Source organism: Ranitomeya imitator, chromosome 1 (genome assembly GCF_032444005.1).
Source record: "Ranitomeya imitator isolate aRanImi1 chromosome 1, aRanImi1.pri, whole genome shotgun sequence".
NCBI classification, from domain to species: domain Eukaryota; kingdom Metazoa; phylum Chordata; class Amphibia; order Anura; family Dendrobatidae; genus Ranitomeya; species Ranitomeya imitator.
The window spans coordinates 769,390,674-769,415,230 of NC_091282.1; the positions used below are offsets into that span (position 1 = coordinate 769,390,674).

Sequence of the window (24,557 nt, forward strand, 5' to 3'; positions counted from 1 at the left end):
TGACCCCCGCACCCGATCACCGCGGCGCTCAGCGCGAGACCGCTGTGATCGGTGCGCCGTACTAGTACTGCTGCTGGCACTAATGCAATGCCGGCAGCGCAGTACTAGTACGGCGCATGTCGCGAAGGGGTTAAGAAATGAAGGTGAGTCAGTCTGAAAAATTGGGAAAACTTTGAAAGTCTCCCCAAGTGCAGTGGCAAAAACCATCAAGTGCTACAAAGAAACTGGCTCACATGAGGACCGCCCCAGGAAAGGAAGACCAAGAGTCACCTCTGCTTCTGAGGATAAGTTTATCCGAGTAACCAGTCTCAGAAATCGCAGGTTAACAGCAGCTCAGATTAGAGACCAGGTCAATGCCACACAGCGTTCTAGCAGCAGACACATCTCTACAACAACTGTTAAGAGGAGACTTTGTGCAGCAGGCCTTCATGGTAAAATAGCTGCTAGGAAACCACTGCTAAAGACAGGTAACAAGCAAAAGAGACTTGTTTGGGCTAAAGAACACAAGGAATGGACATTAGACCAGTGGAAATCTGTGCTTTGGTCTGATGAGTCCAAATTTGAGATCTTTGGTTCCAACCACCATGTCTTTCTGCGATGCAGAACAGGTGAACGGATGGATTCTACATGCCTGGTTCCCACCGTGAAGCATGGAGGAGGAGGTGTGATGGTGTGGGGGTGCTTTGCTGGTGACACTGTTGGGGATTTATTCAAAATTGAAGGCATACTGAACCAGCATGGCTACCACAGCATCTTGTAGCGACATGCTATTCCATCCGGTTTGCGTTTATTTGGACCATCATTCATTTTTCAACAGGACAATGACCCCAAACACACTTCCAGGCTGTGTAAGGGCTATTTGACCTAGAAGGAGAGTGATGGGGTGGTACGCCAGATCAGATGACCTGGCCTCCACAGTCACCAGACCTGAACCCAATCGAGATGGTTTGGGGTGAGCTGGACCGCAGAGTGAAGGCAAAAGGGCCAACAAGTGCTAAGCATCTCTGGGAACTCCTTCAAGATTGTTGGAAGACCATTACCGGTGACTACCTCTTGAAGCTCATCAAGAGAATGCCAAGAGTGTGCAAAGCAGTCATCAAAGCAAAAGGTGGCTACTTTGAAGAACCTAAAATATAAGACATAATTTCAGTTGTTTCACACTTTTTTGTTAAGTATATAATTCCACATATGTTAATTCATAGTTTTGATGCCTTCAGTGTGAATGTACAATTTTCATAGTCATGAAAATACAGAAAAATCTTTTGTGTCCAAACTTTTGGTCTGTACTGTATGTTGTTGACTTGTTCTCCTCAACTCTTGAGTTGTTTGACCGACATACACCTTTGGGCAATCACAGATGATCGCATAGACCAAGTTCTTCTATCTACAATTGAAATAAAATTTAGGTTGCATAGGGAAAGATGATGAAGCAATAGGCATTCCATCCTGTGCGATCATAAATTGGCATACATGGCACCCCCCACAAGGATAGGTGCCAAAGATCTTATTGCCAGACTTAAAGGGAACCTGTCACCCCCACCCTGGCGTTTTTAACTAAAAGAGCAACCTTGTGCAGCACTAATGCTGCATTTTGTGAAGATGGCTCTTCTTTTTGGGGTCCCTTCCAACGCTGCAATAATACTTTAAAATTTGCGCGCCATACCTGTAGTCTGTCTGGGGGGCACATCTTTTCCCCCGGACACAACCGCCTCCCATCACTCAGCCCCTCCGTGCGCCGCCTCCTCTGCCTTCAGTAACGTATCGGGTACCTGCGCTGTGCTTTCCTTTTTCGGGCAAACGGCGCATGAAAAGACTTGAGCGATCCACCTCCTTGGCTTGTTGGAATGCCTTTGAAATGATCCTGCGTGGATATTGTCTTTTGATAAAGCGATTTGTTAAATCTTTGGCCAATACCTGGAATTCGTCTTGTGAACTGCAATTCCTACGTAATCTAAGGAACTGACCTTTCGCTATCCCGTTCTTCAGATGTGCTGGATGGAAGCTGGAATAGTGTAGCAAGCTGTTAGTCGCTGTAGATTTCCAGTAGAGGCAGGATGAAATACGATTCTCCTTGACAGACAGTTTGATGTCCAGAAATTCAATAGATGTCTCAGAGATGGTTGAAGTGAGCCTGATGTTAAGAGAGTTCTGACTGAGGCCTTCAATAAATCTTCTGCATTCTTCCAGAGAGCCTGTCCGAAGCAACAGGACGTCATCTATATAGTGTCGCCAGGTGAGTACTTTAGTTGGACACATATCATATTTATACATTTGCATTGCATTTGTATAACATGGTACTTTGACCCTTTCATGAGGTGGCAGGTAGCAGCCCGTGCCCGTGCCCCCTATGGGCGCAATGTTTTGTATTTGTGTGTTTTTAAATGCTTTTAATTTTTGTGTGGTTAACGGACATTAATAAAAATTGGTGGTTTTTGCATGTTGATCCCTGCTGTTATGCGTGTCTCTTTGCTCTCCCCTTTATTAGTATCGTTTTTTCACATGCTGCAGGTTGAACACATGAACTATTGAGTTGGATGGTGCCCGCCTTCCCCAGTTTTTTCAGTCACTGTACAAGGCTATCAGCCCGGAGCAGAGAACAACTGTGAGCGCAGCTCTGGGTGTAACCGGAGGATAAGAAGAACTGCGAGTGCAGCTCTGGGTGTGTCTGGAGGATAAGAAGAACTGCGAGTGCAGCTCTGGGTGTGAATGGAGGATAAGAAGAACTGCGAGTGCAGCTCTGAGTGTAACTGGAGGATAAGAAGAACTGGGAGTGCAGCTCTGGGTGTGACTGGAGGATAAGAATTGCGAGCGCAGCTCTGGGTGTGACTGGAGGTAAGAATGGTGAGCGCTGCTCTGGGTGTGACTGGAGGATAAGAATAACTGAGAGTGCAGCTCTGGGTGTGACTGGAGGCTAAGAACGGTGAGCGCAGCTGTTGATGTGACTGGAGGTAAGAATGGTGAGCGCTGCTCTGGGTGTGACTGGAGGATAAGAATAACTGGGAGTGCAGCTCTGGGTGTGACTGGAGGATGACTGGGTGTGACTGGAGGATGACACATGACCTCCTCTCGCCCGTCCACTTTCAGACCTGCTTTGTCTGTCACTGTAAGAACGCCTTCGGCTGCGCCATCGTCCACCAGTCCGGCTGGAAGTTGGTGTTTTCCGGGGACACCATGCTGTGCGATGCTCTGGTCAGGATGGGTAAGATGGTGGCAGCGCGGGCGGCCATGTGCGAGGCAGTCGCCTAAATAGCAATTCCATAATGTGACGCATATTTTATCAGGGAAGGACACCAGCCTGCTGATCCACGAGGCCATGCTGGATGACAAGCTGGAGCAGGACGCCATCGACAAGGTGCACAGGTACAGTGCTGGCACAGCAGGAGGACGCACACCCGGCTCTGCTGTAACCTGTGCTTCACGGGGACGCACGCCCGCCTCTTCTGTAACCGGTGCTCCAGGAGGGCTGCATGCCTGGCTCTGCTGTAAACCGTGCTTCAGCGAGGACGAACACCCAGCTCTGCTATAACCCTTGCTCCAGGGAGGACGCACACCCGGCTCTGCTGTAACCTGTGCTTCAGGGGCCCGCACGCCTGGCTCTGCTATAACCCCTGCTCCAGGAGGGCTGCATGCCTGGCTCTGCTATAACCCGTGCTCCAGGGGGGCCCCGGCTCTGCTATAACCCGTGCTCCAGGGGGGGCTGCATGCCCGGCTCTGCTATAACTCATGCTCCAGGGGAGCTGCACACTCGGCTCTGCAATAACCAGTGCTCCAGTGTGGCTGCATGCCCGCCTCTGCTGTAACTCGTGCTCCGCAGCTCGGCTCTGCCCCCAATATCTGTCCCTAAATGGCCACGCCTCGCCTCGCCCCCAATATCTGTCCCTTCAAGGCCACGTCTGGCCCCCGATATCTGTCCCTACAAGGCCACGCCTCGCCCCTAATATATTTCCCCTTACAAGGCCATTCCTAGCCCCACAATATCTGTCCCTACTAGGCCATGCCTAGCCCCCATGGAATCAGACCTTACAAGGCAACACCAAGCCCCCGATATCGGTCTCTACAAGGCCACGCATAGCTCCTGGTATCAGTCCCTACAAGGCCATGCCTCGCCCCCGGTATCAGTCCCTACAAGGCCATGTGTCGCCCCCGGTATCTGTCCCTACAAGGTCACAACTCGCCCCCAATATCTCCCTACAAGGCCACGCCTCACCCCCAATGTATTTCCCCTTACATGCCTAGCCCCCCCAATATCTGTCCCTACTAGGCCATGCCTAGCCCTCCTCGGAATCAGTCCCTACAAGGCAACACCTAGCACCCGATATCTGTCCCAACAAGGCCACGCCTGGCCCCCAGTATCTGTCCCTACAAGGCCACACATGGCCCCGGTATCTGTCCTGTTATGATCCGGTGACCTTGGAGCAGCATGAAAACTTTCACTGGAGTAGGTGGTAACTATACTGACCGCAAATCCTGATCTAAACACCGGAGGACTAAATACCCCTATAGATGGAAATAGGAATTCTACCTTGCCTCAGAGCAGAACCCCAAAGGATAGGCAGCCCCCCACAAATATTGGCTGTGAGTAGGAGAGGAAAGACACACACAGGCAGAAAACAGGATTTAGCACAAGAGGCCACTCTAGCTAAAATAGGAAAGGATAGGACAGAGTACTGTGCGGTCAGTATTAAAACCCTTCCAAAAATATCCACAGCAGATTATACAAAAATTCCTCCATCTAACTAAAGACGTGGAACGTATATCTGCAACTCCAGAGAATCCTACACTCAGAGCAGAAATACAATCAAAAAACAAGCACACAGGTTGTGTGCCATAGAAAAAGAAACAGACACTTATCTTTGCTGAATTGGCAGCTAAGCAGGAGAAGCCAGACAGAGGTCCAACACTTCCCAAGAAACATTGACAACTGGCAAGGACTAATGAGTCCTGCAAACTTAAATACCCCAGTCAGAATTGCAATCAGCAGATACACCTGTCCAGGACTGCAGCCCAGGGACAACTGCATTACCACCTACAACCACCGGAGGGAGCCCAAAAGCAGAATTCACAACAGTACCCCCCTTTCCTTGAGGAGGGGTCACCGAACCCTCACCAGAGCTCACAGGCCGATCAGGATGAGCCAGATGAAAGGCACGAACCAAATCAGCGGCATGGACATCAGAGGCAAAAACCCAAGAATTATCCTCCCGGCCATAACCCTTCCATTTGACAAGGTACTGAAGCTTCCGCCTCGAAAAATGGGAATCCAAAATCTTCTCAACAACATATTCCAACTCCCCATCAACCAACACAGGGGCCGGAGGATCAACAGAGGGAACAACGGGCTCCACATATTTCCGCAATAAAGATCTATGGAAGACATTATGGATCGCAAAAGAGGCCGGAAGCGCCAGTCGAAAAGACACCGGATTAATAATCTCAGAAATCCTATAAGGACCAATAAACCGAGGCTTAAACTTAGGAGAAGAAACCTTCATAGGAACATGACGGGAAGACAACCAGACCAGATCCCCAACCTAAAGCCGGGAACCAACACACCGACGACGGTTAGCAAAACGTTGAGCCTCCTGAGACAACACCAAATTGTCCACCACATGAGCCCAAATCTGCTGCAACCTGTCAACCACAGAATCCACACCAGGACAGTCAGAAGGCTCAACCTGCCCAGAAGAAAAACGAGGATGAAAACCAAAATTACAAAAGAAAGGCGAAACCAAAGTAGCCGAACTAGCCCGATTATTAAGGGCAAACTCGGCCAATGGCAAGAAAGCCACCCAATCATCCTGATCAGTAGACACAAAGCATCTCAAATAAGTCTCCAAAGTCTGATTAGTTCGCTTGGTCTGACCATTTGTCTGAGGATGAAACGCAGAAGAAAAAGACAAATCAATTCCCAGCCTAGCACAAAAGGCCCGCCAAAACCTAGAAACAAACTGGGAACCTCTGTCGGACACAATATTCTCCGGAATACCATGCAAACGGACCACATGCTGAAAAAACAACGGAACCAAATCCGAAGAGGAAGGCAATTTAGGCAAAGGCACCAAATGAACCATCTTAGAGAACCGGTCACAAACAACCCAGATAACCGACATCCTCTGGGAAACCGGAAGATCAGAAATAAAATCCATAGAAATATGCGTCCAGGGCCTCTCAGGGAACGGCAATGGCAAAAGCAACACACTAGCACGGGAACAACAAGGCTTGGCCCGCGCACAAATCCCACAGGACTGCACAAAAGAACGCACATCACGCGACAAAGAAGGCCACCAAAAGGACCTACCAACCAAGTCTCTGGTACCAAAAATGCCAGGATGACCAGCCAACATGGAACAGTGAACCTCAGAAATCACTCTACTAGTCCATCTGTCAGGAACAAACAGTTTCCCCACAGGACAGCGGTCAGGTTTGTCAGCCTGAAATTCCTGAAGAACCCGTCGTAAATCAGGGGAAATGGCAGAAAGGAGTACCCCTTCTTTCAGAATACCGACCAGTTCTAAGACCTCAGGAGAATCAGGCAAAAAACTCCTAGAGAGGGCATCAGCCTTAATGTTTTTAGAACCCGGAAGGTACGAGACCACGAAATCAAAACGGGAAAAAAACAAGGACCATCGAGCCTGTCTAGGATTCAGCCGTTTGGCAGACTCGAGGTAAATCAAATTCTTATGATCGGTCAAGACCACAATACGGTGCTTATCTCCCTCAAGCCAATGTCGCCACTCCTCAAACGCCCACTTCATAGCCAACAACTCCCGATTGCCGACATCATAATTGCGTTCAGCAGGCGAAAACTTACGGGAAAAGAAGGCACACGGTTTCATTAAGGAACCAACAGGATCCCCCTGAGACAAAACGGCCCCTGCCCCAATCTCAGAAGCATCAACCTCAACCTGAAACGGAAGAGAAACATCCGGTTGGCGCAACACCGGAGCAGAAGTAAATCGACGTTTAAGCTCCTGAAAGGCAGAGAGCTGCAGAGGACCAATTCGCCACATCAGCGCCTTTCTTCGTCAAATCGGTCAAGGGTTTAACCACGCTGGAAAAATTAGCAATGAAACGGCGATAAAAATTTGCAAAACCCAAAAAATTCTGAAGGCTCTTCACGGATGTGGGCTGAATCCAATCATGAATGGCCTGAACCTTAACCGGATCCATCTCTATAGACGAGGGAGAAAAAATAAAGCCCAAAAAAGAAACCTTCTGCACCCCAAAGAGACACTTAGACCCTTTCACAAACAGGGCATTGTCACGAAGGATCTGAAATACCATCCTGACCTGTTCCACATGAGACTCCCAATCATCGGAAAAAATCAAAATATCGTCCAAATATACAATCAAGAACTTATCAATATAAGTCCGGAAAATATCATGCATGAAAGACTGAAAAACAGATGGAGCATTAGTGAGCCCGAATGGCATCACAAGGTATTCAAAATGGCCTTCGGGCGTGTTAAATGCAGTTTTCCATTCATCACCCTGCTTAATACGAACAAGATTATATGCCCCCCGAAGGTCAATCTTCGTAAACCAACTAGCTCCCTTAATCCTAGCAAACAAATCGGTAAGCAAAGGTAAAGGGTATTGAAACTTGACCGTGATTTTATTCAAGAGGCGATAATCAATACAGGGTCTCAAGGAACCATCTTTTTTAGCAACAAAAAAGAACCCCGCTCCCAACGATGAAGAAGATGGCCGAATATGCCCTTTCTCCAAAGACTCCTTAATATAGCTCCGCATGGCGGTATGTTCAGGCACAGACAGGTTGAAAAGTCGACCCTTAGGAAACTTACAGCCTGGAATCAAGTCAATAGCACAATCGCAGTCCCTGTGCGGTGGGAGGAAGCTGGACTTGGGCTCATCGAATACATCCTGAAAATCAGACAAAAACTCTGGAATTTCAGAATAGGAAGAAGAGGAGATTGACATCAAAGGAACATCATTATGAACCCCCTGACAACCCCAACTAGTCACAGACATGGACTTCCAATCCAACACAGGATTATGTACCTGCAACCACGGAAAACCCAGCACGATAGCATCATGCAAATTATGCAACACCAGAAATCGACAATCTTCCTGATGGGCTGGCGCCATGCGCATGGTCACCTGTGTCCAAAACTGGGGCTTATTTTTAGCCAAGGGTGTAGCATCAATGCCCCTTAAAGGAATAGGGTTCTGCAAAGACTGCAAGGGAAAACCACAACGCCTGGCAAACTCAAAGTCCATTAAGTTCAAGACGGCGCCTGGATCCACAAACGCCATGACAGAAAATGATGACAATGAGCAGATCAAGGACACAGATAACAGAAATTTAGGTTGTACAGTACTGATGGTAAATGAATTAGCGATCCTCTTTGTCCGCTTAGGGCAGACTGGACTGAAATGACATGAGAAGCGTCGCCACAATAGCACAACCTATTCTGATGTCTGAATCCTTGTCGTTCCGTTCTAGACAGAATCCTATCACACTGCATTGACTCAGGAATCTGCTCTGAGGACAACGCCACAGCGCGCACAGTTCTGCGCTCCCGCAAGCGCCGGTCAATCTGAATGGCCAGAGACATAGAATCACTCAGACCGGAAGGCGTGGGAAACCCCACCATAACATCTTTAACGGATTCAGAAAGACCCTTTCTGAAAATTGCCGCCAAAGCATCATTATTCCATTTAGTCAACACAGACCATTTTCTGAATTTCTGACAATACAATTCTGCCGCCTCTTGACCCTGAGACAGGGCCAACAAGGTCTTCTCAGCTTGATCCACAGAATTAGGTTCATCATATAATAATCCTAAAGCCTGAAAAAAGGAGTCTACATTAAGCAAAGCCGGATTCCCAGATTCCAGGGAAAACGCCCAATCCTGCAGGTCGCCACGCTGCAGGGAGGTGACGATTTTAACCCGCTGAATGGAATCACCGGAGGATCGAGGTCTCAAAGCAAAAAACAGTTTACAGTTGTTTTTAAAACTCAAAAATTTGGACGTGTCACCAAAAAACAAATCAGGAGTAGGAATCTTTGGTTCTAAAACAGGAGTCTGAACAATATAATCAGAAATACCCTGTACCCTAGCAGCAAGCTGGTCTACACGAGAAGCTAATTCCTGAACATTCATGCTAGCACAAGGCTCCTCAGCCACCCAGAGATAAAGAGGGAAGAGAAGATAAAGCAGACTGAAGAAAAAAAATGGCTCAACACCTTTCTTCCCTTCTTTTGAGATGCATTTAACTCATTATGGGCCAGTTGTACTGTTATGATCCGGTGACCTTGGAGCAGCATGAAAACTTTCACTGGAGTAGGTGGTAACTATACTGACCGCAAATCCTGATCTTAACACGGCAACTAGAAGTAGCCGTGGGGTGTACCTAACAAACCCTAGACACCTCGTCACAGCCGGAGGACTAAATACCCCTATAGATGGAAATAGGAATTCTACCTTGCCTCAGAGCAGAACCCCAAAGGATAGGCAGCCCCCCACAAATATTGGCTGTGAGTAGGAGAGGAAAGACACACAGGCAGAAAACAGGATTTAGCACAAGAGGCCATTCTAGCTAAAATAGGAAAGGATAGGACAGAGTACTGTGCGGTCAGTATTAAAACCCTTCCAAAAATATCCACAGCAGATTATACAAAAATTCCTCCATCTAAAGACGTGGAACGTATATCTGCAACTCCAGAGAATCCTACACTCAGAGCAGAAATACAATCAAAAAACAAGCACACAGCTTGTGTGCCATAGAAAAAGAAACAGACACTTATCTTTGCTGAATTGCCAGCTAAGCAGGAGAAGCCAGACAGAGGTCCAACACTTCCCAAGAAACATTGACAACTGGCAAAGATTAATGAGTCCTGCAAACCTAAATACCCCAGTCAGAATTGCAATCAGTAGATACACCTGTCCAGGACTGCAGCCCAGGGACAACTGCATTACCACCTACAACCACCGGAGGGAGCCCAAAAGCAGAATTCACAACGCTGTCCCTACAAGGCCACGTCTCTCCCCTGATATGTCCTTACAAGGCAACATCTGGACCCCGATTTCTGTCCCTACAAGGCCACACCTCGCCCCCGGTATCAGTCCCTACAAGGCCACGCCTGGCCTCTGATATCTCCCTACAAGGCCACACGCCCAATATCTGTTCCTACACGGCCATGCCTCGTCCCCGGTATCATTCCCTCAAGTCCACGCCTGGTCCCCGATATCTGTCATAAGAAGGCCACATCTCCAATATCTGTCCCTGCAAGGTCACGCCTGGCCCCCCGCTATCTGTCCCTCCAAGGCCACACCTCCAATATCTGTCCCTACAAGGCCACGCCTAGCCTCGATATCTGTCCCTTCAAGGCCACAACTTGCCCCAATATCTATCCCTACAAGGCCACGCCTCACATTCAATGTATTTCCCCTTAGAAGGCCATGCCTAGCCCCCCGCAGTATCTGTCCCTACTAGGCCATGCCTAGCCCCCCCCGAATCAGTCCCTACAAGGCAACACCTAGCACCCAATATCTGTCCCAACAAGGCCACGCCTGACCCCGATATCTGTCCCAACAAGGCCATGCCTGGCCCCCCCGGTATCATTCCCTACAAGGCCACGCTTCGTCCCCCTGTATCAGTCCCTACGAGGCCATGTGTCAGTATAGTGAAACATGATGGTCACGCTTCGCCCCCAATATCTGTCCCTACAAGGCCACACCTTGCCACCAATATTTGTCCCTACAAGGCTACGCCTTGCCCCCGATTTCTGACCCTACAAGACCATAGCTAGCCCCCCCAATATCTGTCCCTACTAGGCCATGCCTATCCCCCCTGGAATCAGTCCCTACTAGGCAACACCTAGCCCCCAATATCTGTCCGAACAAGGTCATGCCTGACCCCCATATCTGTGCCAACAAGGCCACGCCTGGCCCCCTATATCTGTCCCTACAAGGCAATACCTGGCCCCGGTATAATTCCCTACAAGGCAACACCTCGCCCCCTGGTATCAGTCCCTAGAAGGCCATGCCTGGCCCCCGGTATCAGTCCTTACAAGACCATGACTCGCCCCATGGTATCAGTCCCTACAAGGCCATGTGTCGCCCCCCCCTCCAATATCTGTTCCTACAAGGCCACGCCTCGTCTTCGATAGTCCCTACAAGGCCATGCCTGGCCCCCGATATCTGTTGCAGGAAGGTCACACATCCAATATCTGTCCTTACAAGGCCAAGTCACACTCTCAGTATCAGTCCCTGCAAGGTCATGCCTGGCCCCCCGCTATCTGTCACTCCAAGGCCACACCTCCAATATCTGCCCTACAAGGCCACGCCTCACCCCGGTATCGGTCCCTACAAGGCCACGCCTGGCCCCCGATATCTGTCGCAGGAAGGCCACACATCCAATATCTGTCCCTACATGGCCACGTCACACCCTCAGTATCAGTCCCTACAAGGTCACGCCTGGTCCCCCACTATCTGTCCCTCCAAGGCCACACCTCCAATATCTGCCCTACAAGGCCACACCTCACCCCAATATCAGTCCCTACAAGGCCTCGCCTAGCCCCCAATCTAACCCTACAAGGACACGCCTCACCCCTGATATCTGTCCCTACAAAGCCATGTGTCGGCCCCGATATCTGTCTCCTTACAAGGTCATGCCTAGCCCCCAATATCTTTCCCCTTACAAGGCCACGCCTCGCCCCCGATATCTGTCACTACATGGCCATGCCTAGCCCACGATATCTCTCCCCTTACAAGGCCATGCCTTGCCCCCGATATCTTTCCCCTTACAAAGCCATGCCTCGCCCCGATATCTCTCCCCTTACAAAGCCATGCCTCGCCCCGATATCTCTCCCCTTACAAGGCCACTCCTAGCCCCGATATCTGTCCCCTTACAAGACTATGCCTTGCCCCGATATCTGTCCCCTTACAAGGCTACGCCTCGCCTCGTTATCTCTCCCCTTACAAGGCCATGCCTCGCCCCGATATCTGTCCCGTTACAAGGTCACGCCTTGCCCCCAATATCTGTCCCCTTACAAGGCCATGCCTTTCACAGCTGTGAAGTAACTGATGTGTGTAAGGGGGTAAATGATTGTGGCCACATCTGTGTATCCTCAGTGGCCACAGTCATTTCTCTCTTCGGGGCCACTCTGAGGCCATTCTGGGGCTGGTCCTATCGTTGTAGCTGTTTGTGTCTTCCTCCCTGCAGTGGATGTGGTCAGTGTGATGATGTCAGCACAGCTCAGGTTCTCTCACAGTCCTGCACAGTGGGGGCAGCCAGGATGATGCCGGATTACTGGGAAGAGCTCCACACCTCACCACAAGATGTGCACGGCGGGACACAGGAATCACGGGAGATGGCCCCGCCCAGCGAATTTCCCGGTAACGGGAACCGCTTCTTCTCGTCGGTGTTTACTATCACTGATTCCGGCGTTACCCGCACTTGACAACCCAAGCTTCACTCCGGAAGCGACAAACAGGGAACACCAGGAAATGTAGTCCCGTGACTCTGTCAGCACCACGTGACGGCAGGAGGCGGGGCCTCTGGGTGGCTGCTCAGTGGGGGGCAGCACACTGGCTGGTGGGAGCCAGAGCTGCCGACCGGCACAGTGCAGTCAGGACACGGCAGGGATCTGTGTCCTCATGGGAGAGCCTAGACTATTGCCGCTGCCTGCCCTGACTGCAGCCAAACATGTCTAATGGCGGCTTCTCTCCCTGCCTGTACTAAGTCAGAACACCCCCCAGTATGACCACCCCGGAAATGACGTCACACCTGGAAGGAGCCCACACAGTCTAGTATTTAGGTTGTGGCTAAATCCAAGTCGGCTAAAGGACCTGGTCCCTCTGCCAACTGGGATTTAGCTTTCTCACACAGAGTCGGCTATTTCCTAGTTGGCAGAGGGACCAGGTCCTTTAGCCGACTTGGATTTAGCCTGCTCTATATAAGAATGCTAAATCCCAGTACACAGAAGGACACTTATTGTATACTAGATTGTGGCTCGATTCTAATGCATCGGGTATTCTAGAATATGCATGTCCCCGTAGTATATGGACAATGATGATTCCAGAATTCGCGGCAGACTGTGCCCGTCGCTGATTGGTCGAGGCAACCTTTATGACATCATCGTCGCCATGGCAACCATTATGACATCTACGTCGATACTGTGCCCGTCGCTGAATCAGAAACGTGAGATGTCTACGTCCTTTATGACATCATCGTCGCTGTGCCCGTTGCTGATTGGTCGAGGCCTGGCGGCCTGGACCAAGCAGCATCGTCGCTGTGCCCATTGCTGATTGGTTGAGGCCTGGCGGCCTCGACCAATCAGAGACGCGGGATGTCTACGTCCTTTATGACATCATCGTCGCTGTGCCCGTTGCTGATTGGTCGAGGCCGCCAGGCCTCGACCAATCAGAGACGCGGGATTTCTACGTCGATGCTGTGCCGGTCTCTGATTGGTCGAGGCCTGGCGGCCTCGACCAATCAGAGACGCGGGATTTCCAGGACAGACAGACAGACAGAAAGACAGACAGACGGAAAAACCCTTAGACAATTATATATATAGACTAGATTGTGGCCCGATTCTAACGCATCGGGTATTCTAGAATATGCATGTCCCCGTAGTATATGGACAATGATGATTCCAGAATTCGCGGCAGACTGTGCCCGTCGCTGGTTGGTCGAGGCAACCTTTATGACATCATCGTCGCCATGGCAACCATTATGACATCATCGTCGCTGTGCCCGTCTCTGATTGGTCGAGGCCTGGCGGCCTCGACCAATCAGAGGCGCGGGATTTCTACGTCGATACTGTGCCCGTCGCTGATTGGTCGAGGCCGTCAGAGACGTGGGATTTCCAGGACAGACAGACAGAAAGACAGACAGACAGAAAGACAGACAGACGGAAAAAACCCTTAGACAATTATATATATAGATAGATATATATGAATCCTGTCATGTGATTTTTTGCAGTAATATTGAGCCGCAGACTAGATATGACATCTGATTACACATTTATTTATATGTGACATTTATACACAAGAATTTTCCCCTTAATCCCAGTGTGTACAATATTCTGCCCCAATCTCATCCGCGTCCCGTTTTATTTACTGGTGATCATTTTTGTAGATCACACAACCACAGATTTTTTTCGATGCATGCACCTAGGAGTGTTTTAGCCCTCGGGCGATTTTCCGGTTTTTTTTTTTTTTTTCATTTTTTTTCCTTCCCATAACTTTTTTATTTTTCCATCCACATCGCAGTTGGGATTTTTATTTTTATCTTGGCGGGACGTTCTTATTGATACCTTTTTGGCACGGATACCATGTTTTGATCACCTCTTATTTCATTTTATTGCAATGTTGCAGCGACCAAAAAAAAAAGTAATTATGGCATTTCGAGTTTTTTTCTCGTTATGCCGTTTACCGATCAGATTATTTTAGATTTTGATTGGTCAGACCTTTCTGAACACATCAATTCCAAATTTGTGTATTTTTTTTAATGGAGCAAAAGCGATTTTTTCATTTTATTGCAATGTTGCAGCGACCAAAAAAAAAGTAATTATGGCATTTCGAGTTTTTTCTCGTTATGCCGTTTACCGATCAGATTATTTTAGATTTTGATTGGTCAGACCTTTCTGAACACATCAATTCCAAATTTGTGTATTTTTTTTTAATGGAGCAAAAGCGTTTTTTTTTTTTCTTATATTTTTATGATATATGACGTAACTGCATCATGCGTTGTGAAGGGGTTACTATTGGCCAAATGGAGCAGGTCCTTCTTTCAAGTTGGATTTAGCCTGCTCTGTGTGAGAAAGCTAAATCCCAGTTGGCTAAAGGACCAGGTCCCTGTGAGTGTTTTAATACTAGATCTAGCAGGCTAAAAGACCAGGTCCTTCTGCCAACTTGGATTTAGCCTGCTGTCTGTGAGAAAGCTAAATCCCAGTCACCTATAGGACCAGGTCCCTGTGAGTTTTTTAATACTAGATTTAGCAGGCTAAAGGACCAGGTCCTTCTGCCAACTTGGAAATAGCCTGCTCGCTGCGAGAAAGCTAAATCCCAGTTGGCTAAAGGACCAGGTCCCTGTGAGTTTTTTAATACTAGATTTAGCAGGCTAAAAGACCAGGTCCTTCTGCCAACTTGGATTTAGCCTGCTGTCTGTGAGAAAGCTAAATCCCAGTCACCTATAGGACCAGGTCCCTGTGAGTTTTTTAATACTAGATTTAGCAGGCTAAAGGACCAGGTCCTTCTGCCAACTTGGATATAGCCTGCTCGCTGCGAGAAAGCTAAATCCAAGTGGGATAAAGGACCAGGTCCCTTGGAGTGGTTTAATACCAGACTTAGTAAGCTAAAAGACCAGGTCCTTCTGCCCACTTAGATTTAGCTTGCTTTATATAACAAATTCTAGTAGGCAACGCAGTCCAACAGTGATTCACCAATCTGATGCACTGTAATGATTCCACTGGTTCACTGTCGGACTTCCGTAATGTGGTGCCGCTGTGTCACGCAGGGGGCAGTCCGGCAATCCAACCTGCTACAATGATTCCGCCAGGTTATGCATATTGCCATTCACTGTGCTCCTTGAGTTCACCTCAAGTGACAGTTGGCTCACACAGAGGGTACTGTGATAGCCGCAAACTGTAATCTCTGATGATCTCATAGGTAACATAGTAACATAGTAACATAGTAACATAGTTAGTAAGGCCGAAAAAAGACATTTGTCCATCCAGTTCAGCCTATATTCCATCATAATAAATACCCAGATCTACGTCCTTCTACAGAACCTAATAATTGTATGATACAATATTGTTCTGCTCCAGGAAGACATCCAGGCCTCTCTTGAACCCCTCGACTGAGTTCGCCATCACCACCTCCTCAGGCAAGCAATTCCAGATTCTCACTGCCCTAACAGTAAAGAATCCTCTTCTATGTTGGTGGAAAAACCTTCTCTCCTCCAGACGCAAAGAATGCCCCCTTGTGCCCGTCACCTTCCTTGGTATAAACAGATCCTCAGCGAGATATTTGTATTGTCCCCTTATATACTTATACATGGTTATTAGATCGCCCCTCAGTCGTCTTTTTTCTAGACTAAATAATCCTAATTTCGCTAATCTATCTGGGTATTGTAGTTCTCCCATCCCCTTTATTAATTTTGTTGCCCTCCTTTGTACTCTCTCTAGTTCCATTATATCCTTCCTGAGCACCGGTGCCCAAAACTGGACACAGTACTCCATGTGCGGTCTAACTAGGGATTTGTACAGAGGCAGTATAATGCTCTCATCATGTGTATCCAGACCTCTTTTAATGCACCCCATGATCCTGTTTGCCTTGGCAGCTGCTGCCTGGCACTGGCTGCTCCAGGTAAGTTTATCATTAACTAGGATCCCCAAGTCCTTCTCCCTGTCAGATTTACCCAGTGGTTTCCCGTTCAGTGTGTAATGGTGATATTGATTCCCTCTTCCCATGTGTATAACCTTACATTTATCATTGTTAAACCTCATCTGCCACCTTTCAGCCCAAGTTTCCAACTTATCCAGATCCATCTGTAGCAGAATACTATCTTCTCTTGTATTAACTGCTTTACATAGTTTTGTATCATCTGCAAATATCGATATTTTACTGTGTAAACCTTCTACCAGATCATTAATGAATATGTTGAAGAGAACAGGTCCCAATACCGACCCCTGCGGTACCCCACTGGTCACAGCGACCCAGTTAGAGACTATACCATTTATAACCACCCTCTGCTTTCTATCACTAAGCCAGTTACTAACCCATTTACACACATTTTCCCCCAGACCAAGCATTCTCATTTTGTGTACCAACCTCTTGTGCGGCACGGTATCAAACGCTTTGGAAAAATCGAGATATACCACGTCCAATGACTCACCGTGGTCCAGCCTATAGCTTACCTCTTCATAAAAACTGATTAGATTGGTTTGACAGGAGCGATTTCTCATAAACCCATGCTGATATGGAGTTAAACAGTTATTCTCATTGAGATAATCCAGAATAACATCCCTCAGAAACCCTTCAAATATTTTACCAACAATAGAGGTTAGACTTACTGGCCTATAATTTCCAGGTTCACTTTTAGAGCCCTTTTTGAATATTGGCACCACATTTGCTATGCGCCAGTCCTGCGGAACAGACCCTGTCGCTATAGAGTCACTAAAAATAAGAAATAATGGTTTATCTATTACATTACTTAGTTCTCTTAGTACTCGTGGGTGTATGCCATCCGGACCCGGAGATTTATCTATTTTAATCTTATTTAGCCGGTTTCGCACCTCTTCTTGGGTTAGATTGGTGACCCTTAATATAGGGTTTCCATTGTTTCTTGGGATTTCACCTAGCATTTCATTTTCCACCGTGAATACCGTGGAGAAGAAGGTGTTTAATATGTTAGCTTTTTCCTCGTCATCTACAACCATTCTTTCCTCACTATTTTTTAAGGGGCCTACATTTTCAGTTTTTATTCTTTTACTATTGATATAGTTGAAGAACAGTTTGGGATTAGTTTTACTCTCCTTAGCAATGTGCTTCTCTGTTTCCTTTTTGGCAGCTTTAATTAGTTTTTTAGATAAAGTATTTTTCTCCCTATAGTTTTTTAGAGCTTCAATGGTGCCATCTTGCTTTAGTAGTGCAAATGCTTTCTTTTTACTGTTAATTGCCTGTCTTACTTCTTTGTTTAGCCACATTGGGTTTTTCCTATTTCTAGTCCGTTTATTCCCACAAGGTATAAACCGCTTACACTGCCTATTTAGGATGTTCTTAAACATTTCCCATTTATTATCTGTATTCTTATTTCTGAGGATATTGTCCCAGTCTACCAGATTAAGGGCATCTCTAAGCTGGTCAAACTTTGCCTTCCTAAAGTTCAATGTTTTTGTGACTCCCTGACAAGTCCCCCTAGTGAAAGACAGGTGAAACTGCACAATATTGTGGTCGCTATTTCCTAAATGCCCAACCACCTGAAGATTTGTTATTCTGTCAGGTCTATTAGATAGTATTAGGTCTAAAAGTGCTGCTCCTCTGGTTGGATTCTGCACCAATTGTGAAAGATAATTTTTCTTGGTTATTAGCAGAAACCTGTTGCCTTTATGGGTTTCACAGGTTTCTGTTTCCCAGTTAATATCCGGGTAGTTAAAGTCCCCCATAACCAGGACCTCATTATGGGTTGCAGCTTCATCTATCTGCTTTAGAAGTAGACTTTCCATGGTTTCTGTTATATTTGGGGGTTTGTAACAGACCCCAATGAGAATTTTGTTACCATTTTTCCCTCCATGAATTTCAACCCATATGGACTCGACATCCTCATTCCCTTCGCTAATATCCTCCCTTAAAGTGGACTTTAGACAAGACTTTACATAGAGACAAACCCCTCCTCCTCTCCGATTTTTACGATCCTTTCTAAACAGACTGTAACCCTGTAAGTTAACTGCCCAGTCATAGCTTTCATCTAACCAAGTCTCGGTTATTCCCACTATGTCAAAGTTACCTGTAGATATTTCTGCTTCTAGTTCTTCCATCTTGTTTGTCAGGCTTCTGGCGTTTGCGAGCATGCAGTTTAGAGGATTTTGTTTTGTTCCAATCTCCTCACTGTGGATTGTTTTAGAAATGTTCTTACCTCCCTTCTGAGTATGTTTTCCTGGGTCGTCTTTGTTCGAGTCTAATGTTTTTCTTCCCGTCCCCTCTTCTTCTAGTTTAACGCCCTCCTGATGAGTGTAGCGAGTCTTCTGGCGAATGTGTGCTTCCCAGGTTTGTTGAGGTGTAGTCCGTCTCTGGCGAGGAGTCCATCATACCAGTAATTCACACCGTGGTCCAGGAATCCAAATCCTTGTTGTCTGCACCATCGTCTTAGCCAGTTGTTTGCATCAAGGATCCTGTTCCATCTCCTGGTGCCATGCCCGTCTACTGGAAGGATAGAAGAAAAAACTACCTGTGCATCCAGTTCCTTTACTTTCTTCCCCAACTCTTCAAAGTCCTTGCAGATTGTCGGTAGGTCCTTCCTTGCCGTGTCATTGGTGCCAACATGTATCAGAAGAAATGGGTGGACGTCCTTGGAGCTGAAGAGCTTTGGTATCCTATCGGTCACATCCTTGATCATCGCACCTGGAAGGCAGCATACTTCTCTTGCAGTTATGTCCGGTCTGCAGATGGCTGCTTCTGTGCCTCTCAGTAGGTGGCGGCTTCCATGCCACTTTCAGTGTGTGTACAGCGGACATGGGGAGGGGTCACGTTTTATGATGTCACTGTGGCTTCTGTGTGTATTGGAGCCGGGGATCATCTTGGGACCTCGATGTGGATTACGCGGGTCCTTGTGGATCTCATTGGACCTGCAGGTGGTTTTTTTTGGTAACTAAATGGGTGAAAGAGGGTGTCTGTTTTTATATTTTAATTACATGTTTTTAATCTGTGTGTTATTTTTACTTACAGTGTTAGAGAGGTGTCTATGAAACACCCCGTTTACTATTACTAACCCTGGGCTTGATGTCAGCTATGATTTTTTACAAATCACAATTGTAATTATACTTACAGCTCTGGCAAAAATTAAGAGACCACTGCAAAATGTCCAGTTTGTCTGATTTTTCTCTTTATATGTATAATTTTTGAGTAAAATGTAAATTGTTCTTTTATTCTATAAACTTCTGACATGTCTCAGAATTTTAAAGCAATAAATTTAGTATTTTTTTCTGACAAAGAAAAATGGTCAAAATAAAAAAAAAACAGTGCTTTCAGACCTCAAATAATGTAAAGAAAACAAGTTCATAATCACTTAAAAACAAGTTCATAATCACTTAGAAACAACAATAATGTTTTAACTCAGGAAAAGTTCAGAAATTAATATTTGTGTAATAACCATTATTTTTAATCACAGCTTTCACACGTCTTGGCATGCTTTCCACCAGTCTTTCCCACTGCTTCTGGCGCAAAAATGTAAGCAGTTCTTTGTTTGATGGCTTGTGACTATCCATCATCCTCTTGATTACATTCCAGAGGTGTCCAATGGGGTTCACGTCTGGAGAATGGGCTGCCCCTGACAGGGTTTTGATGTGGTGGTTTCTTACTTTTTGCCAGAGCTGTACATATTACCCCAATTGCCACTGCACAAAAGCAATCAGGAAGAGCTGAGGCGATGCACAAGAATTAGCGCTTCTAATAGATGCTCCATTTCTCGTGTAGCTGAGGACTAGTCTTATTAGTGTTGGAAGGGGCCAATATCCATGGACAGTCACAGCTTTTTAATAACAGCCTTTAGCTGTCTGTTTTGCCTTAGCTGGTTATTAAAATGGAGGTGGCCCCAATTAATTTTTTGGATAATTCTACCCATTTTTTAATAACCAGCAAACAAAAAGCAGACAGCTGTTGACTGATTAATAGGCTGAAAAGGTTAATGTTTATTGGGCCCTACCCAGCATAACGAGACCAGATCATAGCCAATGTGGTCTCGAACTTTCGTGCTGTAAAATGAGGGTAGTAAGGGGTAAAGGTGAAAAATGGAACAAAAAGGGGTAAGCAGGACAATATCCCTGAAAACAAATGTGGATAGTAAGATCACTTAAAATAACAGAATAAGGGGGGCATGGCCTGGACCGGGAGCCGAGCAGACGCGCTTTGGAGGAGCTCGGTCCCTTACAGAATTCCAAGTGGAAATCCACCCTTACATCCCGTGGACCCCGGACTAAGAGGCCCTCAACATCCCTCACCTACCCGGGACGACATACCTGCGGGCACCCGGTTCTGATGAGAGCCGGAACGCTCCCACTGCGGACCGCCATTCTCGCCTGTCGGCTGGAGCCAGGAGGTGCGAGTGCCGGCACAAAGGAGCTCGCCAGGGATCGTGGCGCAGCTCCGTGAAGCTTCGGTGAGTGGGGGAGCCAGTAGCACGGGGGGACAGTAACCCCCAGAAGACGTGGCGGACATCTTGTTTTCGGAGCACCGTACTGCAGAGCAGCAGGACCGTGGCTCCGTTCACCAGCGGTAAGGCCCCGCTTGACCCCCTTAGTGGTCACTCACCTGCCAGCTCACTACCCGTGGGGGGGCGTCCAGTTGCGGTGCCAGCAGGTCCTCAGAGGCGCCATTCAAGCTCCCCATCTCACTGGTCCCTCTTTTGGAGCCAAAAGCCGCTATGTTATTGAAAGGAAGAGACACAGTCTGAGGCCCAGCTTTCCCCCTGGGTCAGCGCTGCAGTGCGCAATCTGCTGGACTATTGAGGGTCCCTAGGCCATCTCTCCACATAGGGAGGAGGTCATACTGGAGGAGGGGAGTGTGCTGATGGAGGTTCAGGCTGCGTGATGTAGCCGTCCTGGCTCCGTGTGCCCCCCCCCCGTGGCCAGATGTGACCAGCCATAACCCGCTGTTATTTATGGGCGGAACCAAAAACGTGTCGGACAGTCTCTAGATCCTTTAGCTCAGGGGTGTCAAACCGCATTCCTCGAGGGCTGCAACCAGGTCATGTTTTCAGGATTTCCTTGTACTGCACAGGTGATAATTTAATCACCTACACACATAATGATTGCAGCACCTTGTGCAATGCTAAGGAAATCTTGAAAACACGCATGGTTTGCGGCCCTCGAGGAATGCAGTTTGACACCCCTGCTTTTGCTCACTCAGAGGACATGGATCGCTACGTTACCACCAAAAATCAACAGAGGAATACCAGATCCCAGTCCTCTTCCAAAATCCCTGGGGATTGTTCCTCATCACTGGACTCCCTAGCCTCTCACAGCTCTGTTGTGAATTCTGTGGCAGAGCTCCCTCCTGTGGTCACAAGTGGTACTTCGGCTGATTCTCTCTGTGAGCTTCCGTTGGTGGAGGAGAGTGGTACTGCGGCTTCTGAGTTTCCTTCCTCAGGTGATGTGGTGAAGTCGTTAGGTGCTGCTCTATTTAACTCCACCTAGTGCTTTGATCCTGGCCTCCAGTCAATGTTCTAGTATTGGACCTGTTTCCTCCTGGATCATTCCTGTGGCCTGCTGCTCTGCATAGCTAAGTTCCGCTTTTACTCTTTGTTTGCTGTTTTTTTCTGTCCAGCTTGCTTTTTGTTTTTTTCTTGCTTGCTGGAAGCTCTGGGACGCAGAGGGTGTACCTCCGTGCCGTTAGTTCGGTACGAAGGGTCTTTTTGCCCCCTTTGCGTGGTTGTTTGTAGGGTTTTGTGTTGACCGCAAAGTTACCTTTACTATCCTCGCTCTGTTCAGAAAGTCGGGGCCTCACTTTGCTAAATCTATTTCATCTCTACGTTTGTCTTTTCATCTTAACTCACAGTCATTATATGTGGGGGCTGCCTTTTCCTTTGGGGTATTTCTCTGAGGCAAGGTAGGCTTATTTTCTATCTTCAGGCTAGCTAGTTTCTCAGGCTGTGCCGAGTTGCATAGGGAGCGTTAGGCGCAATCCACGGCTGCCTCTAGTGTGGTTGGAGAGGATTAGGGATTGCGGTCAGCAGAGTTCCCACGTCTCAGAGCTCGTTCTATGTTTTTGGGTTATTGTCAGGTCACTGTATGTGCTCTTACTTCTATGTCCATTGTGGTACTGAATTACCAGATCATAACAGTACTGGAGGCCCAAAGTACTAATGATTCTCAATAGAGGGAAAAAAGAAGTTCTGAGACCATTTTTTTTTCTCTGCACTGTGTTTTGCCTTTTTTTTCCCCTAGACATTTGGGTGGTTCAGGACACAGGTGTAGCGATGGACATTAAAGGTCTGTCTTCATGTGTGGATCAGCTCACGGCAAGAGTACAAAATATTCAAGACTTTGTGGTTCAGAATTCTATGTTAGAACCAAGAATTCCTATTCCTGATTTGTTTTTTGGAGATAGAACTAAATTTCTGAGTTTCAAAAATAATTGTAAACTATTTCTGGCTTTGAAACCTCGCTCCGATGGTGACCCAGTTCAACAAGTTAGGATCATTATTTCTTTTTTACGTGGCGACCCTCAGGACTGGGCATTTTCTCTTGCGTCAGGAGATCCTGCATTAAGTAATATCGATGCGTTTTTCCTGGCGCTCGGATTGCTGTACAATGAACCTAATTCAGTGGATCAGGCAGAGAAAAATTTGCTGGCTCTGTGTCAGGGTCAGGATGAGATAGAGGTATATTGTCAGAAATTTAGAAAGTGGTCCGTACTCACTCAATGGAATGAAGGTGCGCTCGCAGCTATTTTCAGAAAGGGTCTCTCTGAAGCCCTTAAAGATGTCATGGTGGGATTTCCTATGCCTGCTGGTCTGAATGAGTCTATGTCTTTGGCCATTCAGATCGGTCGACGCTTGCGTGAGCGTAAATCTGTGCACCATTTGGCGGTATTATCTGAGCATAAACCTGAGCCTATGCAGTGCGATAGGACTTTGACCAGAGTTGAACGGCAAGAACACAGACGTCTGAATGGGCTGTGTTTCTACTGTGGTGATTCCACTCATGCTATCTCTGATTGTCCTAAGCGCACTAAGCGGTTCGCTAGGTCTGCCACCATTGGTACGGTACAGTCAAAATTTCTTTTGTCCGTTACCTTGATCTGCTCTTTGTCATCTTATTCTGTCATGGCATTTGTGGATTCAGGCGCTGCCCTGAATTTGATGGACTTGGAGTATGCTAGGCGTTGTGGGTTTTTCTTGGAGCCCTTGCAGTGTCCTATTCCATTGAGAGGAATTGATGCTACGCCTTTGGCCAAGAATAAGCCTCAGTACTGGACCCAGCTGACCATGTGCATGGCTCCTGCACATCAGGAGGTTATTCGCTTTCTGGTGTTGCATAATCTGCATGATGTGGTCGTGTTGGGGTTGCCATGGCTACAAGTCCATAATCCAGTATTAGATTGGAAATCCATGTCTGTGTCCAGCTGGGGTTGTCAGGGGATACATGGTGATGTCCCATTTCTGTCTATTTCGTCATCCACCCCTTCTGAGGTTCTAGAGTTCTTGTCTGATTACCGGGATGTATTTGATGAGCCCAAGTCCGATACCCTACCTCCGCATAGGGATTGTGATTGTGCTATCGATTTGATTCCTGGTAGTAAATTCCCAAAGGGTCGACTGTTTAATTTATCTGTGCCTGAGCACGCCGCTATGCGGAGTTACGTGAAGGAGTCCTTGGAGAAGGGGCATATTCGCCCATCATCGTCGCCATTAGGAGTTGGGTTCTTTTTTGTGGCCAAGAAGGATGGTTCGCTGAGACCTTGTATAGATTACGCCTTCTAAATAAGATCACGGTTAAATTTCAGTACCCTTTGCTGTTGTTATCTGATTTGTTTGCTCGGATTAAGGGGGCTAGTTGGTTCACCAAGATAGATCTTCGTGGTGCGTATAATCTTGTGCGTATTAAGCGAGGCGATGAATGGAAAACTGCATTTAATATGCCCGAGGGCCATTTTGAGTATCTATTAATGCCATTCGGACTTGCCAATGCTCCATCAGTGTTTCAGTCCTTTATGCATGACATCTTCCGAAAGTACCTGGATAAATTCCTGATTGTGTACTTGGATGACATTTTGATCTTCTCGGATGATTGGGAGTCTCATGTGAAGCAGGTCAGAACGGTGTTTCAGGTCCTGCGTGCTAATTCTTTGTTTGTGAAGGGATCAAAG

At 47.3% G+C, this 24,557-nt stretch overlaps 1 protein-coding gene across 1 annotated transcript in view; it reads left to right on the forward strand.

Annotated features, from left to right (window-relative positions):
- The first annotated feature begins 1,920 nt into the window (after positions 1-1,920).
- Positions 1,921-24,557, forward strand: part of LOC138658098 (zinc phosphodiesterase ELAC protein 2-like) — a 57,283-nt gene continuing 34,646 nt past the window's right edge. Inside the window, exons 1-3 of the mRNA XM_069745645.1 lie at positions 1,921-2,233; positions 2,509-3,199; positions 3,282-3,360. Of these exons, the coding sequence (XP_069601746.1) occupies positions 3,028-3,199; positions 3,282-3,360 (251 nt within the window). The 5' untranslated portion in view covers positions 1,921-2,233; positions 2,509-3,027. The remainder of the gene's footprint in view (positions 2,234-2,508; positions 3,200-3,281; positions 3,361-24,557) is intronic.